This window comes from Cervus elaphus, chromosome 29 (genome assembly GCF_910594005.1).
Source record: "Cervus elaphus chromosome 29, mCerEla1.1, whole genome shotgun sequence".
In the NCBI taxonomy this organism is placed as follows: Eukaryota; Metazoa; Chordata; class Mammalia; order Artiodactyla; family Cervidae; genus Cervus; species Cervus elaphus.
In genome coordinates, this window is record NC_057843.1 from 47,000,141 (window position 1) to 47,019,057 (window position 18,917).

Genomic DNA, 18,917 nt, shown 5'->3' on the forward strand with positions numbered 1-18,917 from the left:
ACAGTTCCTTCAGCTAAGCTATAAAGTCCTTCCTAGTGCTTTGCTGAATTCTTGTTGATTGAGTGAATTAATGAATGAATTATCTGGATATTTCTGTAGTGTTCTCTCTCTAAGTGAAGATGATGGCAGGTACTTGACCTGTGAATAAAACAGTCAACTGAGATCTCTCAATTTGGTAACCAAGAGAAAGGAGAGTTAATTAACTGAAACTCTCTCCCATCACTTCTCCTTAAACTTGCAGAAAGTCTGAGACATTTTTCTGAGCTCCAGTATAAGGTGGAACATTTTAGCTACTACTGAAGAAAGCACTAAACATTTTATGAGTTGGCTCTTTCTTCCTAACACTGTGGGAAAAAATGTTGTTTGCTAAGTTCTGGCTGTTTTATTCCTGGTTTTTTTTTTTTTCTCATGATGCTTTATAATCCAGGCCTTCTTTACAGGGACACAGGGGTGGTTTATAACTGCAAGGGTCAAAAAAATAAGTTTGTGTGAGAGTCTAGACGACATAGTGAAGCAGTAACCTCTTACTTTCTGTAGCTTTTTTCCTTTTTTTTCAAAAATTTCCCTTATTTTTCTGTCTCCCTAAGTCGCAGTCTTAAAATAAAAAACAAAACACAACTTTGCATTTTGAAGTATCTTTAAAAGTGAATATGGTAAGTGATAATTTACCATAATAATAATTTGGAAATACAGAAATAATCTAAAGAAGAAGAAACTTTCTCACAGTTTCATCATCCAGATGTGTCTGCTAACATTTTGGCATATTTCACCTCAGCCTGCACACCCTTTTTGCATAAAACATTGATTTCTGATCTCTAATTACCTGAAGGTATTGGATATGAAATAAAAAAGAAAGAGCCAGGAGGCAGCCAGGGAGCTTGACTCATGTTTTGTTTTGCTTTGTTTCCCACATGTGACTGGGAAAAATAACTCAACCTACAGAATGCTAGAACATTTAGCATGAATAGATTTCTTGTTTGGTCAAGATACCCAGATTTACTCTCCTTTCTGAAACAAATTTTTAAAAAGTGGACAAAATAAATGAAACAACAGTTTTCAAGACATTATACCTCAGACAACAAAGGATAGTAACCTCTAAGAGATGGAAGACAAATGAGGTGAACCCTACAACTGCCCCAGCTACTGTCTAGAGAGAGTCTCCAGGCCACAGTGTAGGGAGTAGGGATGTATGCAGAGATCAATGAACTCCCTGAGTTGAGGAGATACAGCTGAGAGCCCAGGGACACTAAAGCAGCTAAAATTCACAGGGCTGAACAGAAGAGAAAGCTGAACAGAGAGAGCATCCTGGAGATTCGCAGTGTTTCTATGCAAAGAGTTGGCCACGACTGAAGCACTGAGCAGGCACTGACACTTCAACTGAATAATGATCCTTGCTTGCAGGTGTTTGGGGAAAGAACCCCCGAAAGGCTTAGAGGCAGAAATCACTAGAGCCCACACAATTCTGGGAATAGTTTGTCTTTCTATCAGCAAGAATATAAAACCTTATAATTCATGGAATCCAGGTAGAGTACTCAGAAGAGTTTTTCCTTAGCAAAAGGGAAAAGTTAGCCCTAGACCAAATGTTGCTCTGGTCCCACCTAACAGCTTAAAAGTGAATCTCTAAAGAATAAAACTACTTTAAGGTAACTTAAATGCATACCAGAACAAAACTGAAGAGTGTTTATAAGAATATAAAAATATTTAACACTCAATAAGGACACATTTATAATTTCTATTATGTAACCAAATATTATCATGAATATAAAGTAGCATAAAAATACATATAATTATGAAAAAAATCAATGAAACATAATTACCCAGATGATACAGATACAGATAATATAAATAGTAGACAAATAGTTATTATAACCTTATTACACACATTTAAGAGGCTAATGGGAAAATTAAGTAGAGGCACAGATGAAATTAAAGAGATAAAATTAATCTTCTACAGTGTCTAAGATGAAGCATATACTGCATGAGATTAACGTCAGACGTAAATGGTATAAATACCCAAATTAATAGTTAGGAACAGTCAGACTAGAGTCAAAAACCAAGATTCAACTATATGTTGCCTATGAGAAACTCACTTTCAGTATAAATATACAAATAGTTTAAAAAAGATGGAAAAAAAAAGATGTATTAGATTAATCAAAAGAAAGCTGGAGTGATCATGTTAATATTGGTCAAGTTCTATTTCAGAACAAAGTACGTTACCAGGATTAAAGAATGCCATTTCATACAGATAGGGGCAAATTAATCAAGAGGAAATAACAAATTTAAATATTTGTATACCTAATAGCAGAACCTCAAAATATATAAAGCAAATACTGGTAGAACTGCAAGGAAAAATACACAAACTCACTATTATAGTCAGATTTCAGCACCTTTTTTGTAATAATTGATAGACAAGCAAAAAAATTAATAAGCATATAGAAGGCCTCTACAACACTATCAACCATTTTGAACTAACTGAAATTTATATAACTCCACCTAAGAATAGCAGAATATGCATTCTTTTCAAGTGGATATAGAACATTTAGCAAGATAAACCATATTCTAGGTTGTAAATAAATCTGAATATATTTGAAGAGATTCAAATTGTACAAAGTACATTCTCTGGCTACAGTAAAATTAAACTGATTAAATTAGAATCAGTAACGAAAGACTTATCTGGAACCCGCCAAAATTTAGAAAGTAAATATCACACTTTTAAATTACCCTTGGGTCAATGTTCATCGCAGCACTGTTTATAATAGCCAGGACATGGAAGCAACCTAGATGCCCATCAGCAGACGAATGGATAAGAAAGCTGTGGTACATATACACAATGGAATATTACTCAGCCATTAAAAAGAATTCATTTGAATCAGTTCTAATGAGATGGATGAAACTGGAGCCCATTATACAGAGTGAAGTAAGCCAGAAAGATAAAGACCAATACAGTATACTGACGCATATATATGGAATTTAAAAAGATGGTAATGATAACCCTATATGCAAAACAGAAAAAGAGACACGGATGTACAGAACAGACTTTTAGACTCTGTGGGAGAAGGCAAGGGTGGGATGTTCTGAGAGAACAGCATTTAAACAAGAATACTATCAAGGGTGAAACAGATCACCAGCCCAGGTTGGATGCATTAGACAAGTGCTCAGGGCTGGTGCACTGGGAAGACCCAGAGGGATGGGATGGGGAGGGAGGTGCGAGTGGGGTTCGGGATGGGGAACACACGTAAATCCATGGCTGATTCATGTCAATATATGGCAAAAACCCCTACAATATTGTAAAGTAAAATAAATAAATAAATAAATAAAACACACCTTAAATTGTGGGGGGAAAAAAAAGAGTAAAATAAATAAATAAATAAATAAATTACCCTTGGGTCAAATAAGAAAGCAAAACAGAAATTAGAAAGTGTTTTGAACTGAATTAAAATAAACATATAGCATTTAAAAATTTTTTGGAAGCTGCTAAAACAGTATTTAAAAGAAAATTTGTAGCATTATAAACCTTTATTTTAAAAAAAAGGAAAGGTCTCAAATCAGTGATCTCAGTTTCTACTTTAAGAAGCCAAAAAGAACAGAAGAGTAAATAAAACTCAAAATAAGCAAAAGAAAGGAAGTAATACAGGCTGGAGCTAAAATCAATGGAAGATAAAAACAATAGAGAAATTGACACTAAAAACTTGTGTTTTGAGAAAATCAATAAAATTGATAAACTTCTGGCCAGACTAATCAGGAATTTATCAAGAGGAAATAATTTTAATTGAACATAGTTATTCACCTAGTAGAAGACAGAAATGAGAGAAGTGACACCTCTACAAATCCTATTGACACTGAAAGAATAATAAGGCAATATTATGAACAACTGATGCTGAAGCTGAAGCTCCAATACTTTCCCCACCTGATTAAAACAGCTGACTCATTAGAAAAGATCCTGAGACTCGGAAAGATTGAAGGCAGGAGGAGAAGGGGACGACAGAGGCGAAGATGGTTGGATGGCATCACTGATTCAATGGACATGAATTTGAGCAAGCTCCAGGAGATGGTGAAGGACAGAGAAGCCTGGTGTGCTGTGGTCCATGGGGTTGCAAAGAGATGAACACGGCTGAGTGACTGAAAAACAACAATGAACAACTCATGACCATTAATTTGACAACTTAGGTAAATTGTACAAATTACTTGTATGATAGCCTGCTAAAGCTGACTCAAGAAGAGATAGATAACCTGAATAGAAATTGAATTTACTGTTTAAAACTGATCCATAAAGAATATTTGGCCAACCAAATAGATGGTTGAGAATAATGCAGAGGCTATGAAGAGAAATCTAGGATTCTGAAATTTTCCTTGAGGCTTTTAAAATTCTCTTTCTCTCCCTCTTTTCCACACACACACACACACACACACATGCTTTCACAGTGACATCTCATGACACATGAGACAGGATGTGAAACTGAACGGTTCTGATGAATGTCTGAGTGATAAGATCTCACTTCTAAGAGCAAAGAGCTGAAAGGCTATTCTGGCTCTGTAAGACCTAGAAACTAGTTTCTTGGGGAATACTTGGTTACATTAGGTAGGCCAAATAGCTTCCGAGGCTACCATTACAGTTTTAGCCCTACCTTCAACTGCCTGAAAAATGTACTATGCTAGATTAGGAAACTGAGTCTCATGTGGTCTGGTCTCATGTGGTCTGGCCCTGCTTTCTGGATTTAGGATGTGGTTTGTCTCAATAATCAAAGTAAGTCCTTCTTATGGAAAGAAAAGCAGGGAATGATGGGAATTCAAAAATGTAATGAGCACCTAAATTTATTTGTTTCTCTTTTAAAGGGGTCTTTTTAAATCAGCATCAGCTTTCTCTCCTGCCTCCCACCTGGCTGTCATAGGACTAAATTTAGATCTTAATATTTGACCATTGCCCTTCCCTATGAGACATTAATAGCTACAATCATAGTCCCAACCTTCTGGCATTTAATCAAGATAAAATTGATTACCTTTAACTGAAAACAAAAAAAATCACTTATAATCAGGATGCTGATTCCAATTTTTAGTAGACTTAACAGACTGTCAGGTACTTACTGAGTGCTCCTCATACTGCTTCTCTCTTTTCTGTTGCTACATAGCCCTAATAGCTTGTCCTCTGGATGCCAGAGTATTGACAAGAAAGGAATTTGGAAGCTGAGTAAGAGAGGATATAAAAATCTCTCATTCCAAAGTCCACAGACTTCTATCTCTTTGTATGGAACTAATTTTCTGTGTCACTGGAAGATGGTTGTCCCTTGTTTTTTGTTCAACCTGTGCTACAAATGCTCCAATTATTGACAAGCAAAAATTGGCTAATGAAGTTGACTGTTGGCTCAGACAGCATGACTTTCAACAGTGGTTGGTATCATAAACGGGTGTGGTGAGGAGTAAAGCTAAGAGTATCAGCAGATGGAGAGTTTTGGGTCAAATTTTATTCCTTGTTTTTATTTTTTGGTGATTAGTCTTAAATATAATCTCAGACTGAATATTGTGGCAATTTTCTTACTTGCATAGTGCAAGATATTAAAGTAAAGCTGTGTCTTCTTGTCTTCCTAGAATTTTAGGTGAAAGATGTAAGATTTTTTTAAGTATGCATAAAAGCATTTGAACCGTGCTTGTAGATTACTAGTCCTGAAGAAGATAAGTCCTGGGTGTTCATTGGAAGGACTGATGCTGAAGCTGAAACTCCAATACTTTAGCCACCTCATGTGAAGAGTTGACTCATTGGAAAAGACCCTGATGCTGGGAGGGATTGGGGGCAGGAGGAGAAGGGGACGACAGAGGATGAAATGGCTGGATGGCATTACCGACTCAATGGGCATGAGTTTGAGTGGACTCCGGGAGTTGGTGATGGACAGGGAGGCCTGGCGTGCTGCAATTCATGGGGTTGCAAAGAGTCGGACACGACTGAGCGACTGAACTGTAGATTACTATAACTTTTGCTATGTGTGAGGCACTATATTATATGCCTGCATTTGTTATTACATTTAGTTCTCCTGGCATGATGGTTATTATTCTTTCCTTTCTCTAAGACATAGAGAATTTAAATGAATTATCCAAAGTTATGGCATAAAATTGTGGCAGAGCCAAAACTCAAATATCAGTTTGTCTGACTTAAAACCTCAGGCTCTTTCTACTAGAGCCAGCTGCCAACTTGAAAGCTCAGAGTTGCCTTTTCTAGTTCTATGATGTGAATAAAATAATCTTAGGAACCCAAATAAGCATAAGTTCTTCTTTTCTGCTCCTATTATCAGTAGTAGGCCAGTGATAGAAATAAACTTTGTTCTTTATGGCCATGATCTTGAAGAAATTGGAATTAATCCAAAGGGAATTAAGTAGTGAAACATGTTCATTTGTATTGATTAATGTTCTGCTTATTTCCAGAAATATTTAAAGAAATGTGATAAAAATTGAATATCCTGAAGTCCTAATGAGCATAATCTCACTCTCTTATGAACTCTAATAGATATTTATAGAGTTCTAATATCTAATAGATATTTACAATAGACATTTATACTTGTATGTCTCTGGGGAACTTGCCATTATATCTTGTGTTATTGTTTCTAGTATTTATCTAATTCCATCAAAATGACCCTGAAGGCAGATACTCTTTGTATTAGTCAGGATTCTTTAGAGAAACAGACCAATAGTTCTCTCTCTCTCACATTTGATTTCATGAAGTTCACTTCTAAGAAGCATTACTTCACTTAACAAATCATCTAGTGTTAGTTTGAGGTAGAGATGGCTGAAGTACTTCTGACTAGTCTTTTGGATGTTAAAACTTCACTTTACCATTGTGGATTACTAACTAGAGTACTCAGATGTTAACCAACTGCCCTTAGGATATAAATGAACACATATATCACATTTTATGTGAGCTATTTTAATAAAATGACAGACTACCTACGAATTACTTAAGGGTTCGGTCTTATTGAATATTATAAATTGAGTCTGTGAGGAAGAAATTGGCATGGGTGGATAGTTGATCACAATACTTACAAATTCCTAAGTGTGTTAGTTATTCAGTCGTGTCTCACTCTTTGTGACCCCATGGACTGTAGCCTGCCAGGCTCCTCTGTCCATAGGATTCTCCAGGCAAGAATACTGGAGTGGGTTGCCATTTCCTTCTTCTGGGGATATTCCTGACCCAGAGATTGAACCCAGGTCTCCTGCATTCCCAGGGAAGCCCAGGTGGCTCAGATAAAGAATTTGCCTGCAGTGCCAGAGACCTGGGTTTGATCCCTGGATCTGGAAGATCCCCTAGAGAAGGGATGGCTACCCACTCTAGTATTCTTGCCTGGAGACTTTCATGGACAGAGGAACCTGGCAGCTATATAAACTCCTGAGGATACTTAGAATTCAGAATTCTTTTTCATTCACTGATGACAGTGTTATCTAATATCCTTAATTGAGTAGCAAATCCTATAATGTGTAATTGTTCCCAAACAGCTAAAGAGCAGAAAAAAGAATGATTCTTTCTAGTCAATGACTTACTTTTTCTAAGGAAAAATAAATTATTTCATCCTTAATCCTATTAACATTTGTCAGAGAAACAAATTCTTAATTTCAGAAAATAAATTCAAGTTCTAAGCTGCTCTCATTTTCTTTTTCCTGCCTGTCTTATTGGAGCCCTTGTCTCACCATTCAGCTTTCATCCTGACTCTCTGCCCCCACTGCCTTTTGTTCTTTAGAAGACATTCATTAACATTTGCTAATGTATGCTAATTATCATTAATAAGCATCTTCTGTGTGAACAAAGGCTGGTGCTAGAAGGATGGGTAGAGACTGTATAGAGTTCAGTCAGCCTTGCCTCATACTTTTTTATGCTCTGAGAACAATCATCTTGCAGTCGTTTCAGAGTTTTTGTGTTTTTTGTTTGTTTTGTTTGTTTACCCATAAATCCGGACAACCCTTCTTCTTCATGACTGGGAATATTACAGAAATTTTATGGGCGACAGAAAGATTCCTTTTTGTTCTAAGCAATCCAAGCATATAGAAGAAAAGTCGTCAGGGTTTATAACACACTATTTTCATTGGGTTAATAGCCACAAAAACTCTCACAGGAGAATGTATTTTCATTTTAGCAGATTTATTTACAGTGGTTGCCCTTTGTCGTGGTAATTGTAATGTGAGAGCACACACCCTGAATATATATTATGACAGCATGGTTAAATAAGAAATGTCCTTCCCCCCAAAATAATCTAAATGCAAAGAAAAAGAGAGACACCACTTACTTTTTTGTAACTATAGAGAGCTCTAAATGCCTTTGTAAATAGCTATTTATTTCCTGGATATAGTTAAAATAAAGTCAACCCTCTAAACCACATAGAATAAGATTTGCTTTGTTCTTTCTGTAGACCATGGTGTCAAGAAATATCTGATTGCAGCTTTTTGCAAACACTCCTGTATATAATTTGCCATTTGAAGAATGATGCTTCATCATTTCATATTTGCTCTGGACGGTTCAGGGGTGAGTGGTAGAATTTGAAACATATCAGCTACCCATTTCACTCAGCCTGTTTAATTTTAATTTTATATACCATGGAAACAGAAGGAAAAAGTGCCAAAAAATTTGGTGTGTATCCCCTCTTATTTTATTTGTGCAGTTTGCTCGGTGTTCAAATGTTCTCTCAATGAATTTGTAGGGGAGAAAGTGGTCTCCCCGTCCTATTCCTCTGCCATCTTAGCTCCTCCCCACCTCCTATTTTAATTGTGAAAGATAGAAGGTGTGATCTTTATTTTGAGTGAATTTTCTATTTTTGTCTTTGTTTATCTCAGGGTTGTCTCACTGGAACCTTGTGGTAAAATGTGTTTCTCCATAGACTTAATTCTCTTCTATTTGGCAAATACAATATTTTATATTGTGTTTTTAATAAAGCAGGCATCAGCAGCTATTTATTTTCTATTTCTTAAGGGCCACAGAGCCTTAAAAATAAATATAATTCAAAAGGAAAGATATTAGAGAATGACAGTTACTACAGCAATTATATATATTTTTTTGCCTGCCTCCCTCCCTCCTTGGGTGAGTCTTAACAAAAACCAAAATTATTATTCTTTTTTGTGATTTTGTAACCACAGAAATGTAAAATAACTATTTAGTATCTCTAAGATATTATAATGTTTGAAAATATGACAAATCTTTTGGCATTTATTATATAAATTTCCATTAGTGTATTGTTGAACATATGCACCCCATGATTTTTTCAGTGGTTTTATGGAAGACCTTATGATTTTAAGGCTTTTAATGGTATTAAGGAAAGATGCTGGCACCTGCAGAAAGAATATCAGCCTAGGTCTGTCAAATTAAACCTTTTCCCAAGATACCTTATTGACAGTTGTATAATGATCTCATTCTGTTATTCCCAGTTCAGAGGGTTTTTTTAAATGTCTTATAGTTTACAGGTTCATTAACATATTTGATGGATAGAATAGCTAAATAATTATTCTTTTTACTCTGTGGCTTCCAGAATATCATGCTCAAGTCCATGACTTGAAGGACTTTGGATTGTTAGAAACAAATGTCCTGAATATCTTTGAGTGCATGTGTGCTAAGTCACTTAAATCGTGTCTGACTCTCTACAATCCTATGTTTTGTAGCCCGCCAGGCTCCTGTGTCCATGGGATTCTCCTGGGAAGAATACTAGAGTGCCCTCATGCAGGGGATCTTCCCAACCCAGGGATCAAACCTGAGTCTTTTATGTCTCCTGCATTGGCAGGCGGGTTCTTTACCACTGGCACCACCTGGGAAGCCTGAATATTTTCTTATTCTGACCTAAAACTAGTAAAAATAAATGGAGCTGCTGAGTTAAACTGAATCAGATCTTATGTCCTTGGTAGATATATGAGAAGAAGAAAGATCACAGTCCATCATTTTTGTTCACTTTCATGGACAGTGGCTTCCATTCCCTACTTAACATCCACCAATGATAGTGTTTTGATAAATTAATGTGAGCCAAGTGCTGGGCCATTCTCTGTAGGGGAAATGATACCTCAATATGGTTTGGTGATTTCATCTAGTCAGATTAAACTCCTGAACTTCAACAGTTGCTACTTAACCTATTTTCCCTAGAGCCTCCTATCTCTCTTTCTTGCATCTCCACTCTCCCAGTTACCCAGGCAAAAGCCTTGGAACTATCCTTGATTCTTCTCTTCCTCTCACATCCCACATCATACCACATACTGATGACATGGGTTCTTCACTGAAGACTTGGAAATGTGCTTGTTATGGCATGGATTAATGTCTGTCTCAGGGCAGTTTAGTCTGAGCTGAAAGGTTTATTTTTTTAATTTAATTTTTATATTTATTTAATTTATTTAAAATTTTTTTCTTAAGTAATACAATTCTAATTTAATTAATGAGCAGTTTCTTACCATTTTGCAGGCAAACATGAAAGTGTGTTTATATGCCCAGTTTTGATAAAGGCAGTGCTTTTGTTTTAAATATCAAAGTTTATTTACTTCCCCTTATTGTTTGTAACTTTTTACATCATTTTTCATTTTTCCATTTTTAAAAGGTTATACTCCATTTACAGTTATTATGAAATATAAGCTATATTCCCTGGAAATGTATCCCATTTATATGGGAAGAACTGATGTTGACATTTGCTCATACACAAAGGAACCCTAAAAAAATAACACTAGTACATTGTTAATATGGAGAAGGAAATGGCAATCCACTCCAGTACTCTTGCCTGAAAAATCCCATGGTCAGAGGAGCCTGGAAGCCACCTTCCATGGGGTCGCAAAGAGTCGGACACGACAGAGTGACTTCACTCACTCACATTGCTAATAAACATAACTAGTAGATTACTGCAATAACCCAAGTAAACTAGATAAGATATTCATACCTAAACTTGAATCTCATTGTTATAAAGTCATTCTTTTCCATCAAATAGCTAGACTCCTTAAGGACTATCACTTTTCTTCTAGAGTCTACAAACTCCTACTCCAGAACACTTTGCTCTACAGACCCTTGTAAATGTGCAATAAACGCTAATTGAATAAAAGAATTTTCAGTTTCCATAGGAATGACTCGGTGCTACAATAATCCCTTCATGAGCTAAATGTGGGTCAGAGGAACAGGTGATATCATTTAGCTCTTTCAGCTACTTGGTCACTCTGATCCAGAAGAACCATAAAATATTTTCAGTGCTATAGACTGAAAAAGAAAGCCTGGAACAACATTAACTTTTCTGAACGATTCCAGTGCCTCTAAAATGTGACATTTTGCTGTTGTTTCCTTTTACTGTTTCTAATTACTGGGTCTATTTGCATGAAATGAGGATCTGGGTTGCCTAGGAGTTCATCTGCTCCTATTTCATATTCTTCTCTTAAATAAGCATACTTCGGTGTAGTTTTGCTTGCTGCCTTCAACATTTAGACAGGACCCCCCCCCCAAAAAAAAACTGTCCCACTCTCCTCCCATCACTCCCCAGGAGAGAGGTTATTTTTAAAGTATATAATCAATAGACTTTGGGAAACATCCAGAACATGAGAAGGTCATATGATTGGGAGCAAGCTACCAGGGATTGCTGAGAGAAGGGATGGCAACAAGCCATGCCAAAAATTGTCTGAGAAGGGAAAGACAGTCTGTAACTCGCATTTAAGTGTTCTGAGTTATTCTTTTGCATAGGCTTTTGTTTGGGAGGGGCTTTTTAGCTTGGTTCTTCAGCATTACTTTGAGTTTCAGTAGCTTTTCAGACTAGATAGTGTTACATTAAAACCAAGCTTCATCTGAGGCTCTTGATGGAGTCTTCAATCTCCTGGTAATGGTGCTGCTATGTAGTTCCTGATGCTGATGCTGCCTTTGCTGAAGGTTTGAAGCAAGAATAAACCAGTTATGGTCACAATACCTATAAAAACAATGGCTCTATAGCTCCTGACTCAACTGACAGACAAAAGAAACACTGTTAAACAAAGAATGCACCTACTGAGAATGTGCAGATGATCATTAACAGATGAGTATTGCTATTGGAAAGTCACCTCAAGAGGAGTGAAGAGGCTATTTCTGCACTACTGTCCGTTACATCTCAGAAACCATAGCTCTTTTTTCTTCTCTACTTGCAACCACAGCAGAGCTATCTCCCCTTATAGAGTTTTATTTAATGGCAATTTATAACTATCCTTCCTGTACCTTAGAAGATGATCCATGACTCTAGCCCTGCATTTTCTTTCTTCTGGTTATCAGAGGAAATTGATTTGTCACTTATCTCCTTGGCTGGGACATTTCATTTTGCTGTTTTTGTTTCATAGGATTGTAATGCTTCCTAAAGATTTGCTTGTATCTCTATTATTTAGTATTTTCCTCCATTTCATTATTTAACTTTAATCATGTCTAGTGAGTTGATTATTAAAAATCAGTTTAGCATTTTGTGTGAATTTTTGCTTTGACTATGCACTGGTGCAAAAGAGGCTGTGTGTCAGCCTTTGCTATTTGTCCTCAGCTGTTCCTATATTATGCCACTGATCGGACCTTAGTCTAAGGCTAATCTTATATCATTAAGATGCCTTCCTAAGTGAATTCTTCTTTGACTGAAGAAATTTGGTGGTAGCATTAATTGCAAGTAAAGACCATGACTTATTGTTGAACATAAAATATCTTCTGAGAAGTGTCTGTCGTCACTACTGTGAACTCTCAGTAGTGACATAAAGACCTTTGTCCCCTGCAGATCCAGTTACAGCTAGTGACAAAGGCATATGTCCACTCTGAACAAAAGAACACTTATTTTCCTATTCCATGGCTGACATTGAGTGATAACATTTTTGCATATCGTAAAAATTTTTATGCATATGCTGTTTAAAGGCAAAAAGTGCTTTTACAATAATCTTCTTTGTGAATAGAATTTAAACTCTGTATGTGCTGCCTCTTCAATATGGCTGTCAAGCTCTGAATAATAACCTTTGACAGTGCTGAGCAGAAACAAAACCAGAGGTTGTTTCCTCTGTCCACAGCACCATTGTTTATTATCTTTGCTGTTTTGGACTTAGGCTCATCCACCTTAAATAAAATATGTAAATTAATATTTTAAATGAGTTACTAGACTGTGGTTTAAAGAAATAGTCCGCTCTGATTTTTGCCATGGCAAGTCACGGATCTTTGTCTCTGGCTGACTCAACCTGTGATGAACAGACAGTAGTTGACAAGGGGGAAAAATCTGCCAATTAATATATTTTCTGATATTATTGTACCATTACATTTTTATAAAACTTGTATATGCCCTTATAAAAATGGAGCTAATCTGAAAACAAGACCCTGAGGATGAGGGGAGGAATAAACAGAAAAAAACATTCTTTGTCTTGAAAGAACTGTTAAATCACCTATCTCCACATTGTCAAGGTAAATCATATATGGGAAAATTTAGGCTGCATATAATATGTACAGAAATAGTTAAAATAGGAAATATCAGCTTTTAAGCATTTTTGCAAGGTTCTTTGACACTGAGTAGCTGGTTAGAATGAAATATTCTCTATTTTAATAGGTTAATTTGGTTATAATAACCAAATGGTTTGTACATGTGGATATAGCTTTGCTAACAATTTTCTTTAAAATACAATAAAATGAAAAAAAAAAAAAATACAATAAAATGACCCAAAAAATCCTGTCGACTTACTGCAGAACAGAATGTATTTTGGTTGAAGTTATTTTGAATTGAACTGACAGGCTTATGATTAACATGTTTTGCAAATTGTTGAAGGTGATGAAGCAGAAAAGTCCTTGCACAACACTCTATAAGATGCTGTAGCTGTATATCTTTAATAAACAATGTTCGTTTTGACAAGTTTATTGAAAAAATTTAACTGCACAGAAAACTTTACAATGAAAGTAACAACAGTAAAAACCAGTTATTAACAATTGTGCTGTCATTTAAAGAACTGCTATATTTTTTTCTTTCCTCGACAGTGCAAATCCAAGTGGAGGAGAAAGAAGATGATACTGAGGAAAGTTCAAGTAAGTGGGGATGGACCCAGTTGGGATATGTTTCCTGTGGAATAGCAGCGAATTTAGGGGATTTGTCCTCTTATCTTGTGGGAATATGAGACCCTGTGCAAACACAGGAGCACAAGTGGATGACTTTCAATGGTCTCACAAGAGCAATCAAGTCCATCAGATAGACTCTTCACTTGAGATTCCATTCAATTGGCACACACACATTCCACCCAATTTATAAATTGCTCATCATTAAGTGGATGGTGGTCCAGAAAAATTTGCTTTTTATTTCTTTACTCTTTTCTTTGTCCTAAAACATTTTCCCTTAGGTTGAATCTATTACAATATAACAGATTGGCCTTTTTGACTAAAGTGATCAGATTGCTCAATAAAAATGAATAAAGCTGTTCTTTTAAATTCATGAATATTTTATCTAAATTGCCCTGTTGTTTTTACTTTGAATAGGTTCAGCTCAAGAGCCTGGATTGGGACCCCTTCCCAGGCGTGCAAACCACTCATGGACTAGAACAGAGAAAGATCATTTTATGAGCAGAAGTTTTGAGTTTATCAAAACTGAAAGTGCAGCATTTCAGGGAGAGTTCAATTAGAGAATACATCAACACTATCAATTAAAAACCTGAGCCCAATATGACAGCCAGCGAATGTTCATGGTGACAGTTGTTTTCATTAATTTGGTACATTCTGCATGTAAACAGCCCAGAGTCTCACATAGATCCTAGAGGCTCTGACTAGACTACTATAGGGAAGGAAAAGTAATTTTTCCTTTACCCTTCTGAGTTTCTTAACTGATACTCCTATAATCTAAGACAGTTTAACAAGAAAACCAAACCAAAACAGAAGTTTATTAACACATACACCTCATGTATACATGGATAATACCCAGAAAAAAACTGAATAATTGTGTGAGGTGGCTTAAAATTTAGACTTAAATGCCATCTTAATAGGGAAAAGGGAGGGGTATGCAGGTCTCTTGGAAGAGAATAAGTTTTAAGAGAATGGATAGGAGGTATGATAGTTTATGATGAAATATGTCTGCATGTGGTGTTGACCTATAGTCTCCTCTATAGAACACTTCTATGGTGTTCCTTGGGGATGAAATTCCTGGGGAGGGGATTTATGACAGTTGAGTTCCTTTTGGCAGCTGTTTTCAGGCAGACAAGAGGAATTCAGAGAAAATCTCTTTCTGCAATTGCTGTTTTTCAAGTGCTACGTCTCAAAATAGTCAATACACAGAAGTGGCATATTTTGGGGTGGTATATTCTGAATGTCTTTTTGAGGTGGTATATTCTGCTACTGTTCAAAACTAAATTGAGCCCATTCCAAAAGGTAATGTTTATGCAAATCCACATTTAGTAGGCAACTGTAAAACACTCCTTTTTTTAAGAATTTGAATATTTGGAAACTAGTGAAAACACTAAAGACAGCCTTTTTGTCCTAAGTGCTAGAAGATAAATATAATGATATACTTTTCATCCATGGTAAAACTCTGCAAGTTTAATAGCTTAGCTTTAATGTAAAATATACTAAAATGCAGAGTACCAAGTGGCTTCTTGAATTTTTGAGTTATTTGAGGGTGAAATTGTTTCTCAGTTCCTATGAGGCTCTGGTTTTTTCTATGATTAGTGACTGAAATGAACAATAAAGGCTGGGTAGATTTTCAAAATGCCAGAGTGGGGTTTGAATATCATGCAACATCTGCCACAGTATTTAACAAACTTTTGGTCTTGATGACAAGAGTACAGTTTTCAAAACCTAGTTAGAAAAGTAATTCTTCTGTTTCTCTCTGCTAGTCAAACTTTAGTAATATTGGTAATGTTTAGATCTTATTTAGATTTGGAATATCAATAAAGGTTTAACAAGTAATGTTGAAAAGATAACAAAATTTATAAAAAAATAAAATGACACACACTATGTAAAAATGAACATATTTAACTAACAAATGAGGAATCCAGTGAGCCATTTATGGCAGTTACCAGTTCAAAGGAAAATTCAAAGAACAGATTCATTTATAGATTAGGAATATTGAACTGATTGTGCAAGTGAAGACTTGACTTTTGTGGGGTTTTTTCCTTTTCTTTCTTTTTTTGGTGGTGGAAGGTTGTCTGCACTGAAAAGAGTTCACTTGCTAGTCTACAGATAAGAACTATTTTGCATTGCTATCTAGTGATCCACAACTTACAAAGTTACAAAATAGCTTCCATAGAAGAAGCATCAGACAACACAGAAGGGTATGGTACAGACATTTCATAGTTTTCCGTTAAAGCACAATTTTTTCCCTATAGTAGCTTCTATTTAAAAAGATAGTGATAATTATGAGTAATATTTGTTTTTTTAAATAATAATTAACTCTAAATATCAGAAGTTAAAAAGCAAAAGTGAATGTGAAGTAGGGTTGTCTGTTATAAGCAGTGAAGGAAGGAACTGAATTCTCCCCCTACTCTTTACCAGAAACCTTCCAAAGAAGTTATGGATATATGAGGCATAAATTGTCAGTTGGTGAATAAAATAACATTATTTTCTCAATCTTGTATTAAATTTACTAGTTATCTATTTCTAATCAAAAAGATAGAATGATCAAGCAAAGTTATTTACTATCAATTTCATCTAAGAAAGAGAAAGAAATTTAGGAAAAATAAGTATTTGAAGTTAAGAATGAAAAAGATTTTACATAAAATAGATAAGCAACAAGGATTTACCATGTAACACAGGGAACTGTATTTAATATCTTGTAAAAACCTATAATGGGAAATAATCTGCAATATATATATATTTTATATATATATATATAAAACTGAACCACTTGCAGTGCACCTGAGCAAGTAATACAATATTGTAAATCAACTATGCTTCAACTTTTTAAAAAAAGTTTTTAAGAAAAGAATGAGAATGATTTGAATTAGGAAGGCATTTGAATTATGTCAAGGCATAAATTAATTTCTTCAAAATTATTCTAATTTATAGCATTTCCTTGCATTCTTATTGTTTGTTCTAAGATAGAAGTAATATTAGCACATAGTGATTAAACACTCAACCCTTATGTATTGAATTGATAATCTACAATTTGAATTATGTCAAGGCATAAATTAATTTCTTCAAAATTATTCTAGTTTATAGCATTTCCTTGCATTCTTATTGCTTGTTCCAAGATAGAAGTAATATTAGCACATAGTGATTAAACACTAAACCCTTATGTATTGAAGTGATAATCTACAAACTTGGTCTGAGAGGTCAGGGTATGATATTAAACTCCCAAGTCATCTAGTTATACAAGTAAATGAAGGCTGGAATTCTAAGCATTGTTAGAATTTGGGGATTGATACTCACATATTTGAGTAGATAAACCACAAGAAATGAGAATGTAGATAAGTGTATTTAAATGGCAGACTATGAAATATATATGGCATGGTGCATTTTATATTGATATGACAAATTGCTAGATTATGGTGTCAGAGGTGTGATAAAGACAATTAAAAAGTAAGACTACATTTGGGATCGGGAAAGCACTTTTCTGAAACTACTCACTGAAGCGGTAACTGCTGTGTTTAGGCGAAGAGGAAGAGGAGGAAAACAAACTACCTCGAAGAGAGAGCATGAGACCAAAGAGGAAACGGACCAGAGATGTTATCAATGAAGATGATCCAGAACCTGAACCAGAGGATGAAGAAACAAGGAAAGCCAGAGAGAAAGAGAGAAGGAGGAGGTTAAAGAGAGGAGCGTAAGTTAGTTCTGATCTATAATTGACATTATTTTTCATTCAGAAGTGCCTGATGCTGAAAGATCACTCTTTAGGCACATCCTAGCCTTAAAATTGGTAATTAAAACTACTTTCAAAAAAACAAGCTTAGTCTGATGCCACCATTTTATTTTACTTAGTTAAATGTATTAAAATAGAATTTTAAAATGAATATATATATATTGAGAATGGACTTATGAGAGATTTCCTTAGAAGAGATCTAAATTGTCATGGGTCATTAACATAGTTAATTTAAATATTTTAATGTTATTCTGTTAGTTAAATGCATCGTTAATGAAGTTAAATGAAAAACTTATAAACATGATCCCAAATCACATATCTTACAGAGCAGGGGTTGGAAAACTATGGTTCATTTCAACCCAAGAGCCAAGAATGGTTCTTATCATTTTAATCAAACTGTAATTAAAAAACAAACAAACAAAGGAATATGGGACAGAGCTGTATGTACCTCCCAAAGTCTAAAGTATTAACTCTCTGTCCCTACAGAGGATTGGATTGTCCTTTCCTTTTTAACATAGCTCTGTCTTTCACTTCTAGCAGGCCAATGATTTTCTGAGTGCTGCCTTTGTCTAGAGTAATATATTAAATGCTGTTTAGGGAAAAAAATCCAAGAAAATAATTTTCTGGTCTTTGCTTCATGGAAAATTGCAAATGGCAGGCAGGTGGAAAAACTGTATATGTGAAACACATTTATTAATAGGAAACCTAGGCCACTTGGAAAGGATTCAAGAGAATAACTCCTCTGCCACCCCTAGGTGGGGCATGGGACTCACCATGAGGTGATAGGATCTCTCCTCTGAAACAGTCCTAGAACTTTAAATGCTGAAGAACTTTCCAAGATTTCCTCCCAAGATGACACTTTGTGGTATTCAATAACTAGCTATTATTTGTGAATATTTTGTCAATAGAAAAGTTTAGCATTAGCTGACGATGGTTTCTGTTAAAATAAGAGTAACCCCATCCATTTCTTCATTGTATTTTTGTTGACTTAAGGTTTTAAATCTCTCTCTTCCTCTTCTTTCTCCTTTTCTTCCTTTTTCCCCTTCTCCCCAATATCCTCTTCTTTCTTCTATCCTTCTTCTATTTCTTCTATCCTTGAATCGCCTGCTTTCCGTTTTACTCTGATTTTTTTATGTCTATCTTCAAGTATTTTTATGTTTTGTTCTTTTCAAAAACAAAGCACCCTTT

At 35.3% G+C, this 18,917-nt stretch overlaps 2 protein-coding genes across 2 annotated transcripts in view; one reads left to right on the forward strand and one right to left on the reverse strand.

Annotated features, from left to right (window-relative positions):
- Positions 1-18,917, reverse strand: part of LOC122686324 (60S ribosomal protein L7-like) — a 675,506-nt gene that overhangs the window by 7,528 nt on the left and 649,061 nt on the right. The window lies entirely within an intron of this gene.
- The window catches only part of TMC1 (transmembrane channel like 1), a 117,634-nt gene that overhangs the window by 2,082 nt on the left and 96,635 nt on the right, over positions 1-18,917 (forward strand). The window contains exons 2-3 of the mRNA XM_043890663.1: positions 13,928-13,975; positions 17,522-17,690. Of these exons, the coding sequence (XP_043746598.1) occupies positions 13,928-13,975; positions 17,522-17,690 (217 nt within the window). The remainder of the gene's footprint in view (positions 1-13,927; positions 13,976-17,521; positions 17,691-18,917) is intronic.